This window comes from Stegodyphus dumicola, chromosome 9 (assembly GCF_044657685.1).
Source record: "Stegodyphus dumicola isolate Sdum_Otavi_A_Nest chromosome 9, ASM4465768v1".
Lineage (NCBI taxonomy): Eukaryota > Metazoa > Arthropoda > Arachnida > Araneae > Eresidae > Stegodyphus > Stegodyphus dumicola.
This window is the reverse complement of record NC_140776.1, coordinates 58259513-58273791: the sequence shown is the minus strand read 5'-3', so window position 1 is coordinate 58273791 and position 14279 is coordinate 58259513. Positions and strand designations below refer to the sequence as shown.

Genomic DNA, 14279 nt, shown 5'->3' with positions numbered 1-14279 from the left:
CGCCAAACTTGGTGGCCATTTGGTGACATTCTGGTCCGGTTCTTGTATCATTGTAATAAGTACAATAAAACTCCAATTATTCGAATCAATTAGGACCAGACTCCATTCGGATAATTGGATTTTTTAAAATGAAAGACAACACTTTTACATACATGTTATATAGTGTGAAAGTATTGTTGCATGTGTACAAGTGCTCAAAGTATGCCGTTTGACTGCCTTCATTCGTTTTCAGGCAGTCAAGTCGCACACCTGCTTGACAATGAGAAGTTGCATGCTGTCACACTTGGGCTGACGCTCCATCCACTTCAACGCAGTTTCAAGGCCGGTCTCATGTCTGCTTCAGCTTCGACATTAAGGTCATCTTCTTCCTCAACACTTTTTTCTCTCTCGCTTTCAATAAGTTCATCATCATTTAGAATTTGAAGCCCAGGATCTGCTGAATCACACACCATCCATTCTCCTATATCCTCAGCACTAACTTCTCAACATTCAGGAATTTTCAAAAGAATGTTTCTTAATTCCTCACGTGACACATCATCCTCATCTTGTCCTGTTTCTTCCTTTTTCTTTTCTTGCATTTCTTTTTCCTTTTCTTCTTCAGTTGATTCTGAAATCCTGAAAGCAGTTCGGATAATCAGTGATTCAGATAATTGGAGTTGTACTGAATTGCAACTGAATAAATATAATTGATCACTGTGTTAGCTGTAACCATAATTTGACCCTCACATTGCCTTCAAGTAATTTCAAGAAGCAGAAAGCACTAAAAATATCTCAGCAGCTGGGTGAAAACTATATAACACATGCTCTCACTTGTTAGCTGTTTGCTCTGTGTGAGTTTAGAGTACTTAGCTTCACTCTTTAATTGCACTTTGCATTCTGTTGTGTTTAATGCTCATAGTAGCTTGAAGTGTAACTATTGATTGCACTCTGTGATATTGTAAAGAGCTGTATGGCTATTTTTGTGGGAAGTTCCAGATCTCTGAAGTGTTTATTTTGATAAAATAAAATTTATTACTCTATCATCGGAGCTGTGTGCATTCAATATATTTGGAACCCGTAAGCACGTAATAATATATACCAAGGTACCACTGTATTTGGAAATTATCCACATCACAGCTAAGATGCACGGTAATGTACAATAGACAAGTCAAAAGTTATAGCTTACTGTGATACTAGATGATATTTCATTGGTTAGAGCAGTATGCAACACAACTATTGGCTCTTTTGGCATTGCATTATGAGTAAAAACATAGCACCTCCTGTAAGGACCAACACGTTGTTTTATATCTGTCCAATTCCTTACAGGATGAACAGCTTCATATTGGGATATCTAAGGGAAGAAATTTAAAAAGATTGATACATGACACCATTCAAAAGTGTTCTAATGCATAATAAGATGCAAGAACTAGTAAAGTGTCAATATATAATCTAGATAGGAATGAGGATGGGGAAGTAAAGTAGCTAAAATAAAGACTTAAACAAAATGACTGCAATTTAAATAATTTGTAATAAGATCTTCAATAACTGATAATCAGAATGTATAAATTCCAGATTTAAAGTATATTAAATAACTCATCATATTTAATTCCTCTGTTCAAAAATTTTGCAAATATCTAGATTAATGAAAAAAAAAATATTTTCGATAAGCTGTTTTTGTGGTAATATATTGGGTCATTTAAAAAGTCTCCGTGCTTTTTTGCCACTAGATGGTGTCGATGCCTATATAACCGGCAACACTCACCTGATTGTCTAAAATGAACATGAGCTTAAAAGGTGATATTCAGCTTCCATTGTTTGTGAAGATATTTTTTTTAATTCGTTGCTCGTGTAAAAAGTTATATGAATTTGAATATGAGTGAAATATCTGATGAAATATGCTATGTGATGCTTTTTTACTATAAAAAGGGTAAAAACGCTGAAAAAATATACCGAAAAATTTCTGAAGTGCACATGTGAGTAAACGAAGGACCCAAGCGTGGTTTTTTTCAATTCTGTTCCGGAAATTTCGATGTCAAAGATGCACCTTGCTCTGGTTGGCCACTCACTGGAAAAAGGTCAATGAAATTTTGTAACTGGTGGAGCAAGACCAACAGGCAAGCTGTCAAGAAATAGCAAAGGCATTAAACATCAAGCACATGACAGTTTGGAATCATTTGAAAAGAGCAGGCTACAAAAAGAAGCTCAATGTTTGGGTGCCACATGAATTAATGCAAAGAAATTTGACTGACCGAATCACTATCAGTGAAATGCTGCTGAAACGCAATGAAATCGAACAATTTTTGAAGCGAATCATTACAGGCGATGAAAAATGGATGAAATACAAGAATATCAAATGCAAGTGTGATCATGGTCAAAGGCTAGTGACCCTCCACAAATGACTTCAAAGTCTGGATTGTTGCAAAAGAAGGTTATTTTGAGTATTTGGTGGGATTGGAACAGAATTGTCCATTATGAGCTACTGCAACCTAGCAGAACCATCAATTCGGCCCTGTAGTGTGCACAGAATTAACCAACAGAAAGGGAGTTGTGTTCCATTATGACAATACGCAGCCACACACATCTTTGATGACTCAGAACATATTGACTGATCTTGGTTGGGAAATTTTGATACACCCTCTGTATAGCCCGGACTTTGCTCTGTCTGACTACTATTTGTTTCGGTCTTTGCAAAACTCTCTTGATGGTAAAAAATTGGGCAACTGAAGAGCTGCTGAAAATCACTTGGCCAAGTTTTTTTATGATAAACCACAGAATTTCTACACCGAAGAAATTATGAACTTACCCCAAAAATCGCAAAACGTCATAGATAATAATGGTCAATACGTATTTGATTAAAATTGACTTTCAATAAAGAAAATTTTTGTTAAAAAATGTGCCAAAAAAGCGTGAAGACATTTTATATGACCTGATATCATTATAAAAATTATATTTCACATTTAAATTAATTTCAGAATATAGTATGTTTTCTTAAATACAGAATACAGTATCTTTTCTTCTTATTCTTTAATTTTCTCTTGACATATATCTGAATTAAATGATATTTTTCTATCTAAGAAATAAAAAACATTTTGTGAACACGTCAAAAGATTACCTTTTCCAGCATATGGCAGGATGAGTCCCATGTAATTCGTTCCAAATTCAGAAATCCAACATTAAAACAAAAGGATAAGATTTTCTTTAAATAATTATTGAGAGCCTTCAAGTGATCTGTAGTTTCATCACTAAAGTCTGCAGAAGGTAACATTCCCTAAAAACACATAGAAACTGCATAAATCAACTATTTATAATGTACACTGTGTGTGTGAGGAGAACTGAAAGGTTTTAGATTTCAAATTACATCCAAAGGGGCATTTTTTAAATATTTAGTGTGTTACTTTTATTTATTAAATATCATATTCTTCGCACTTAAACCATAAAATTCAGTTCAAGAGCAATATCACAAAATAATATTAAAATAAACATATCATTAGAATTTCCAATACACAGTCTCGCACGCTGGAGATAAAAATGTTTTTGCTGTACAACGTTGCCATAGCTCGCTTTGAAATCCTTGAGTTTGTTAATCAAAAATTCGTTAAAAGTTTTACAAAATATGAAATCGATAGTAAAACTAATTCCAATTTTCAAATTTGGGCTTCCAGATGGCCATATTTGCATTAGGATTATGATAATCAAAATTTGATGGCTCTAGGTACCGTTTTTTATTACAATGTGAGAAACATACACATATTTATACAGATTCTTCATTATTTAATTTCTTTAAAGATAATACAGGGCGATAATATTTTTGGCAACAATTTGAAATGTGAAACAATGCTTGTAGTGAATCAACTCAAAAACGAAATTAACAGTCTTCTGGGTAAATTGCCCCTTTGAACTAAAAATGGGGAAGTTCTATATCTCCCGCTCTACTGGGCCGATTGATGAAATTCAACTTGTGTTTTTCATGTCTTGAAAGCACAACTTAGGATATGTATTAGATTAATATACAGCATTGTTTTAATATAGGTATTTTTACACAAAATCGGACTTTTTCTGAAATAACATGCCAATTCTTTTCCATATTTTAATTTTACGACTCTAATTATGCCAAACTGCCAGGTTTTGTAAAAATCGCATTAGTAGTTTTTTATGTTAAAAAATTAGCTCTCAAAATTTTAGCTCCTCAATGTTAATTGAATTTAATGTATATTTATAACAAATTGGCACATTTTGAAATTTGGCATATATGTTATAAGTGATAATAACGCCAACTTTGGCTTACACACTTGGTTAAAATTATTTAAAAGTATGAACAATGAATTTTTTTCGCTTGTCTACAATGGAAAAAAAAAAAAAAAAAAGAAAAAAAGAAAGAGGATAGGTTGCTATAAATTAGGAAGTTTGCCAAGTAAATTATTTTCGGCACAAACTGAAAAAAAGATTCCCAGATAAATTTTGAGTTTCTTTGTAAATTTCGCAACAAATTTGACAAATTTAATATTTAGGCATAATTTGAGCTGTAGAATCTAAATATGGAAAAGAATATGCCATTTGAAAGGCATGCCATTTCAGAAAAAGTCCGATTTTGTGTCAAAATACCTATGTTCAAATAATGCCATATATAAATATAATATATATCCTAAATCGCGCTTTCGAGACATGAAAAACGCAATTTGAATTTTGTCAATCGACCCGGTAGAATGGAAGATATAGAACTGTCATTTTTTTTTTTTTTTTTTTTTTTTTTTTTTTTTGTGCAGTGTACATATTATATCATATGTTTATTATACCTGCATACACGTATACATTTATTTTAGACCACTTTTCCATAATTACATAATCAATATTTTTACAGCTCATGAAAGTCAAAGTTTTAAATTCAATAATTTTTCTGTTTTGAAAATTTTCCTTAAAATATTATCTACGTAAAAGCTAAATAGTGTACTGTCTTTAACCCCTTCGCGCCGGATGAAATTTCCGAAGTATCAACGCATTGTTTAATAATGCTCTATAGAGTATTTAAACGGCTTATGCTTTATAGATATTTTTATACTATATACTTTAATTACCTTATTTCTTGTTTAAATGCATATTTTACACATTTTATTTTCATTACTCACCATTTTATGACTTTTAACATTATACATCTGAAAACTAAATATATTACTTAAAATTCTCTTTTCGTACGAAAAATTTGAAAACAGGGATCTACACACAGTCCTACGTTACATTCCTTGCACTCATAATAACTAATTTGCCGTTTTGGAGGATTTTTCCGGGAATGTGAACAAATGAAGTATCGTCGTCTCATTTTCTTATATGTCTCTTCTGAACAAAGTTTTGGAAAATGTCTTTCAGTTAATCTTTCAGAATCAATATCAGAATATCAGAATTTCGGAATCAATATCTGAAATATTTTGCATTATTTCTGTTATTTCATGCTCTGTTAACATTTTCGACGCTTCGACATTGCAACGGTAAAAACAGAAAGAATTCACATCTAACAAGATCTAATTATTTTCTAAAAACTGAACTGCAAACCGAAATACCCAACACTTTAGCGCAAATAAAACTTCTCTACTTACAGTATACAACTACCACGTGCGAATAAAGTGCGATTTAAAGAGACGTCATAAATCACGCCATTCGGAAACATTTATTTCCCTGTTTGTTTATATAATCAAAAACACATGTATGTGAGTCATGCTTCTCTCATTTCGAGTAGAAGGTCTAATGTACATGTATCTGAAACCATATGGACATACAGTGCCATCTTGTGGCAGAAATTATAGTTTTTCAAACGTTCTAGGACACTGGCACAAATACGTAACAGTCGGTAGTGAACGGGAAAATGCTCTAGCTCGCCTGCGTGTCAGCCAGGAGGTGAGTGTGTTCGTTGCTGGCACGTAGATGTGACAGTCGGCGCGAAGGGGTTAATTATGATGCTCTGAATGACAATTAAAAGAACCCAAATTGCTTGCTTTGGGTAGAGGGATTTTTACTCAAAAATTTTGAAAATAATGGGAAAAAAATTCTTGAGTAATGCAAATGCTCTTACAAATAAAATGAATATGAAGTTGTTGAAAAAGTACCTAAGTTACATTAGGAAAATTCAGAAATTTTCAATAATTTTTACGCTTAACTTTTTCTTAAAATGATCTTCATGTTAAAAGATGACTTCCAAAAACATTACAGAGAGCTAGTTACATATTAAATGTTAGTTTTACATTAAAATATTTTTAATAAATAATGTTTCATGAAAATTAACACAATTTTACTACACAATGAAAAACAATTACAGTTAGGAGAGAAGTATGGACAATTTTACAGAAAAAATAATTGGCAACAAACCAACAGTTAAAATAATACAAAAATAAAAAATATGAAAAAATACTTTTGTGCAGTTTTTTACACATTAAAAAATATGACCAATTTAACAATTAGCACAAATATTAATCAAACTTGAAAAATTTTGATAGCTTTGAGGGACATACAGAATGCAAACAAATTTTAATTTAAATAAAATAATAATAAGGGAAGTTATTAATAAGCAATGGAATACGAAAACATTCATTTGAGAAAAGGGTAATAAAACAATTGTCATATATGAAATTTTGAATTACATTTAGGTGCAAATTCACTACTTCAAAGATTCAGATAATTCTGTATTAAAAGATAAACAAACAATAAATAGGAAAAAAATATTTTATTCATTACATACTAACTTTTAATACAAATTATCAAAAGAATGTATTAAAAAAACTTTACAACTTGGGATAGCTTAAAAAATATGTAAATCTTTTTAAAAAGTATAACTTGGAAAAAGCACACTTAAAATTCATGATTTTAGTCATGATCATTAACTTTAAAGAAAGTGACATACATGAATCCATTTTTTATTTGTATATACACTATACCTTATATATGAATTTTTCTATTAGATTATATAAGAAAACAATATTTAACTAAATACTAAAATGTAATAAATGCTTACTAAAATATCTGCTCTTAAATCTACTAGAAACTTCACTCCACCATCTAATTTTCTAATACGGCTGAAGAAGTGACCGTAAGTAGGGTTCAAAGTTGTTTTTAAGCGCTCAGCAGCTTTTAATTGTAATCCAGTACTTTTGTCCTATAAAAAGTGTATCATATCTATTTGAAAATATCCTGAACTCTCATGTTATCACCAATAAAAAGTTAATTAATAATCAATTGCTAAGAAAACAAGTACATACATGAACTAGGTTTAAAACATAAAGTAATTTGACCCAAAAAAATCCATTTGTACACTACATTAAGTATCTATATGCAAGATGCCAAATTAAAAATGTTAATACTCAGAGCAAGCTAAAAACACCAAGGGCACTAGTGGAAGAAGAAAATTATTACAATAATAAAAAAATAAGCCATAAAGACAATTTTTTTGGGCATCTATAAATTCATAGCTTTTGAAATTCAACTCTAAAGACTGCCTGATTTTAGTTCATAAATTTAAATATTAATTAAATGTAGGTGAATAAAAGCAGCAAATATATGGAAATTCTGTCAATGAATTTTCCTTTTTTTTTTTTTTTTTCCTTTTAAATAATAATATGAAGTCCAAGATCTGGATTCAACAAAACTGCCAGAATTCCGAATTTTTCTGGACATTAGATTATCAGTTTGAATCTAGTATAGACACTATAAAGTTAAAAATATGAAATAGTGATTTATGAACTTAAGGGAATCAAAAAATCTACGAAAAATGTTCAATATTCAGTTGTTTGCTTTTTTTTACACTACTGGTAGCAATATTTTCTGGATTTAAAAAGATTCATACTACAGATTTTACTGTTTGTTAGTTGATTGATGATTGGGGCTCTGTAATAAAAATTTTCTGTTATAGCATCTTTATTTAAATTTTGCTTTTTATTTGTCATACCTGAAAACCTTTAAATTTGTGGCTGTCATCAAAAAGCTCAGCTGGTATCTGCTATATACAGTTGGTGATGTATCATGAGATTGGCAACTAAAGACATACTGTTCTGCTAAATTTTGTCTTGCTTCTATCACACATTGATAAAGTGTATCACACATTGATTCTATCACGCCTGAACTACATTAGTTTAGATATTTATTATACTTATGACTACTTCCTACACATACTTATGGCTTATCTCAGTCCCAAATAAATAAATTCCCACATAAACTAATGCATATTCAGAGCTAGTGTTAAAGTATTTTGCAGCCCAGTGCATTTTGTGGGGATCCAAAATTCTGCTACCAAGAGTCCCTCTGAAAGCTAGCAAATTTTGCATCTTGTGAGTTCCCTAAATTCTAAGATTTTGCTATTCCATTATTTTATTGCTCAGTGTTTCTCTAAGTTCTAAAAAGTTTACCTTCCTGAAATTCTGCCATTCAGTGCGGCCGCATAAGCTCTGGAATTGGTCCTCAGCTTAACTGAATAACAAATCAGTTATTCTCAATTCAAACATCAATGAATGTTAATATTGCAACCTATGAGTATCAATTATAAAATCAATTTTTTGAACATGAGAAGTAATTTCTGTTAAATTCCTCCTCATCAATACACTCAACACTTTGCAGCAGAATTAGCTGACTTCTGTGATATTTACATAGTCATGAAAGCAAAAAGTAATAAATAATGAATTGTAAAATTAGTAACACAAATAATGATTCATAAAATTAGAAACACAACAACCTTCAGTTCGATGGCAAACAGGTACAGGTCTCTCTTCACTAGGAGCAAAAGAATCCGCAAGACTGGAAAGCAGTGAATGCAATGGTTGTATTTATACTCCACAGTAAAGCAAACCAGAAGGTAACAGTTAAAATAGTAATGAAATTGAAAAATTAAGTTGACAGAATTTTAAAATCATTACGAAGAACAGAAATGGACTTAAAATCATTAACTAAACATGATAAATTTTTATGAATGTGAAAAGCTTCAAGAAATTACAATTAATCAATTTAATCATTAATTAAGATTTTTAAATAATTTTTGCAGACCCAAAGTAAAAATTATGAACAAATTTCCAACAACAATTAGCTGTTGAGAACTTGCTAATTTTGCCTCTTTGGACATCATATTCATGTTCCTTGATATGAAATTTTACTGCTCTTTTAGTTTGGCTGATGTATCTCAAACCACACTGACATGATATGCTATAAATTTCCCAAGAATTAAAGTTAGAAATAGAATCTTTAAGAGTCGAACCATGGGTTTTATTGATAAGTGAGAAAATAATTTCAAAATTGAACTTCTGAAGAATCTGCGCAATTTTGTAACTGATAGAAGGATGAAATGGAAGTACGACAAGGTTATTAATGTTATTTCTCATAAAGGAATGTCTTCTTTGATGGTAAGTTGAAATTTTTTACAGGTTTTATCAATGACCATGAGAGAAACTCCTTAGTCAATGGGAACTGATCTCAAATAATTAAGTTCATTAGCAAGCACAGGTTCTGAGGAACATACATCTTGACAGCACAAAATACATAATAGTAAAACAAAGCCATTTTTTTGCTTAGCTAGGTGACAGCATGAGGTGGAAAACAAACAGAAAAGGGTTTACAATAAACAATACTGCTAAAATCATTGTGAATTATAAGACTATCAAGGACAGGAAGGGAATAGTCAGATTCAGTTTCAAAAGTGAACTGGATCGTCTATGCAGCAAATCCAGAGATGAAAAGATAGTTTCTCAAATAATTTGGTTGACACTAATAGCTGATGACAACCTCAAAGAAACTAAAATTTAAAAGTAGATAAATTAAAAGTAACTTTAATCAGGAATTTCATTATATATGACGACGAACAAGGAAAGCATATGGGGTCCAAATTATCAAATGAATAAGAACACACTAGGACACTAAATCATGATACAAACCATTATTTTGTGCCTTATATCATAGCTTTTCACTCAAAATTAGCTCTTTTTCTTACACATATTTAAAATAAAGTTTTACAAAATGTTTTAACTTGCATGTAATGATGTAATTTAAAGAAAACAAAACTTTTATTTGCATACTAATGATATCCGCAAGTATTGCTAAGTCGTAAAGAATATGCTTCAGCTTTCCATTTATTCACAATTTTTTTTTTAATTTTAGATTTGAAATATGTGAAATTAAGAAATTCTTAGGGTTTTGAAACAGCAGTGGAATTAAAATTCATAAAGAAGGTCAGGCTAAGCATGAATAGAGAATCTGCTGTTATATAACCGCTGCATAAATATTATAAACATTATGGCTAAACTTTTCCTCTACTACGGGGTATTTGGAAAGAGAACAAATGAACTCAACCAGTTAACCCAAAGACCCAATTTATAATGTATATGTGAATGTTTACTAATATTTTTACACTTTTCCAGAAAATCTATCAAATTGAAACCTCAGATTATTATCTTGTGAAAGACAAATGTATAATACAAGTTGTCAACTGCACTACAGAAACCAGGGTTATAAAACTTAAGTTGCATAACATGTAAAGATTTAGTTATCAATACATAGCTTTAGGCGTATTAGGTGATTAATTAATTATACATTAAAAGAAGAAATAAGAGTTATGCTACCGAGTTTTGTGATATGATATAAAATGAATAGCAATTAATATAAAGACAATTAAGTGCAAATGATATTTCAATACATGGCAGGTTTATATAACCCCTCTCTTAGTAAATATAAATAATAGAAAATTATAGAAAGTAAGGTACTTCCTGATAACCCACATCCATGGTTTCAACAGTAAACTACTAATAGTAAAGATGTAGTCTTTTCATAACTGATATTAAAAATTTACCAAAATGTCATTTAGCCATTTTATAGTAAGAATAATTATTTCTTTACCTACTTAAATCTAGAAATCAAATGTTATGTTTATTCAATGCACATAGTTCATCAAGACAGTGATACTTATTTATGGAACTGATAGATAAAAGTGTATTTCTAAATGAATGATGAAATACTAATACTGTGAAAAACATCTATAAACATCATAGCTGAAAAGTACCACTGGCTATAAAAATGGAAAACCGGCCTTTTTTCCCTCACAAAATTTGTTTCTTAAAAAATTCTTTTTATTATCATTATTTATGAACAAAAGAGATTCATGAACTATGAGTTAGCAACTTTTCATGGGATTGCAAATAATTAGAAATAATCAGAAAGTACCAAAAATAACAATAACAACCCACCTTAAGAAAAATATATGACTCAGCTGCTTTTTTTACAGTCTCCTTATCAAAATCATACTTCACTGCTAATTCTTTTAAAACCGTCATCTTTTCATTTACAGGTAAACTGATGTACTCTCTGCAGAACTCGTATAGTTTTTTCTAAAGTATAATAAATTTAAATTAATTTTCATATACTTAAAATTCAATTAAATAATGAAAAACCAAATGAAGATTTATAAATTCAGTGACATAAAAATGCTGCAATCAACAGCAATACATTAATTATACTTGTTATTAAATTGCACTTGATTATTTGTATCTTTAAAATGTGAGTTTGATAATACCTGTTAAAATCATACATTTATATTTCTGTTCATATTAAATCATATAATTTAATCTATCACAGAAACGCTTTAAAGTAAACAGAGATGTTGCATATTAAATTAAAAAATGAAATGTGTAATAAAGATCAGCATTATCCACCCAACACGGACAAGTATAACAAGGAACAGCTTTATGTAGGCAAATCAGAATTTTACAAAAATGTATTTATCTGGGAACTCACTAATGGTGATAAAAGTATTACACCAGCATATCATGCCACCATCTATCTTGGTGGCAGTAGTCGTAATTCATGCAATTTTGAAAGTTGAGGGTCATGTTTGGGATTTTTATTTGTTGTAACTTCGAGTTCCAATGTGTTCATTACACTTTTCCCACAGTATTTCCAAAAAAGTTGGTTTCAAAATTCAACACCATCAAATGCAAATCTGGACATCCCTGTCTTTGTGGCAAAATATTACATTTCTACAAAAATTTCACAGAACCTTCTTCGCTTGCAAGCAAATCTCTGAAGTGCATATTTCAAAATTCAGCTGAAGATAAAAAATATCACAATTTAATTTTTAAGAGTTTCTAATACAACTAAAACAATGTGTAAAAAAATGGTGATGTTGCTTATTCAAACTTAGTTACTGATATGGTTACCTGAAAAATTGTTATGCATATGGTTGCCACAGTTTGACAACTTCTATCAAGGTGGTTGCAATAATATTAAAGTACCTTTTATTTTTTGTAATGAACTGTACTACCACTGTGGAATTTGCCTGTTAATGGAGAAGAAATTGTTGTATTTTTTCAGAAACATGGCATTTTGCCTACTCATGGAGAGTGGATGAATGCCCATTCCATAAAAATTTGTAAAATTCTCATTTTTTTTTCTTTTTTTCTTTTTTTTTTTTAAAGTTAAAACAGGGTGAAGTATACATGGACAGCAGTTCCAATTTGCTTTGTAAAGCTGAGATTCTGTAATTCTCAGATTTACAAATAAATAAATAAAATAAACCAAACCAGATAGCTGCATACATGGACAGAAGGCTCAGAAAAATGAACATGTTTTATTATGGATTTATTATTATTTGTTGCATTTTTTATTTCATTAATTTTGTGCTGTTTTATGAAATTCTGAATGTTTTATCATGGACGTTTGTTTTATGAAATTTTTAACATTTAACTGTGGACATTTCTTGCATTTTTAATTTTGTTAATTCATTGTTATTTTATGTAATTTTGTATGCTGCCCTTTTTTAAAAATGGCTACTGTTTTTTATAAGATATTAGGTTGCCAACAATTAGTCCTCAACGACTGGCAACTTTGTGGAAGGGTTGGGTGGATAATGCAAAAGTACCAAGACCAGTTAATAGATTTGAAAGTTAAATCACAAAACATTAGCCACAAAATCATCTTTCAGATTAAAAAAAAAAAAAAACATTAGGTACAAATATATTACATCACAGCTTGGTAGCTCACTAATGTTCTAAGCATATTACAAGACCACTGTTATCTAGGCTCATAAAAGATAAGTGTTATTAATTTTTTTAATGACCTTTTGAAGATACAAATTTTTCTGTTACATATTCTTTGATACTCACCCTCTAATTCACTGTTTAAATGTCTTAATCTTTTCCATTAAAAGCTTAATTTAAATGATTCTTTCAGTTTTTTAAGTTGCTTCTTTTTTTGTGATAATACATCCTCTTTAATTTTATAGAATGACATAATTTCTTATTCAGTTACAAAGTGCCATTGTTCAATGTGCTAATAAATGTAGTTGCAGTGTCAAGAATTCTTAATATAATTGTCAAATGAATTTTTTTTTTTCATTCTTATGCCTGTCACTGTCTTCACTATCAGTAGCAATATTTTCTAGATTTAGAACTGTACTACAGATTTTACCATTCATTAGTCGATTGATTATTGGAGCATTGTGATTGCAATGGAAAACTTCTATACTTATAATCACTTCTTCACATTTTTTCACAAATTCTCTCGACTGGAAAATTTCGCTTTTTGTTTGGAACATCCCAAATCCTTCAAATTCACAGTATGTAGCTTATCTAGTATCTGCTACACATTACTGACAACTTATAATGAGACTGGTCACTAAAAGCATGTTGTTCCACTAAATTTCATCTTGCTTCTATCATGCACAGAGGCATTTAAGTCTGACTTATATAAGTTTAGTTATTTTATTATACAAACATCTATTTCCCACATTATGCTTAAGGCTTCTGAATCCTGAATAAATTCTCAGTTAAAGCTTATCTGAAGAACAAATCACTTATTAATTCAAACAGCATTAGATGTAATAATTCTGGCCTATAAATAACATTTACAAAATCTATGTTTTGCATATGGAAAGAAATGTCTTTTAAATGTTTTTCTCATACACTCAACATTTCGCAGCACAGTTGATTGAAGTCTGTAATCATCACCAAGCATAATGTAACATAAAATGTCACCATACTATTTGTATGTTTAGTTACAAATTAAAAAGTTTTAGACATTGTTGCATGAGTCATTTCTCAAGTTGTTATCACTTGATAGTTATGTGGTGATGAAAGCAAAAAATTATAAAAAAACTTATTTGCCACGTTAACGTTTCGGTTTGAGATATATACGCCAAGTAAAAAAGGCAGCCATAGAGCACCAAAACTAAACTACTGCTTACTTAGATCAAAACACGATTTTAAAATAAGATTTGTAAACATAATAGTAGCTTTTTAAAATAAGCAAGGTAAATTCATGTATGCTTTTATTTTAAAACTGATTAAAGT

The 14279-nt window shown here is 30.1% G+C and overlaps 1 protein-coding gene across 7 annotated transcripts in view; it reads right to left on the bottom strand.

Moving 5' to 3' along the window:
• Positions 1-14279, bottom strand: part of LOC118192245 (malonyl-CoA decarboxylase, mitochondrial-like) — a 90648-nt gene that overhangs the window by 56181 nt on the left and 20188 nt on the right. For 6 of the 7 annotated variants that reach the window (XM_085823491.1, XM_085823488.1, XM_085823486.1 and 3 more), the window contains 4 exons: positions 11181-11321; positions 6977-7117; positions 3092-3247; positions 1166-1330 (listed from right to left, as the gene is read on the bottom strand). In XM_085823491.1, coding sequence (XP_085679617.1) covers positions 1166-1330; positions 3092-3247; positions 6977-7117; positions 11181-11321 — 603 coding nt within the window. The remainder of the gene's footprint in view (positions 1-1165; positions 1331-3091; positions 3248-6976; positions 7118-11180; positions 11322-14279) is intronic. The other variant, XM_085823492.1, reaches the window with a different exon arrangement.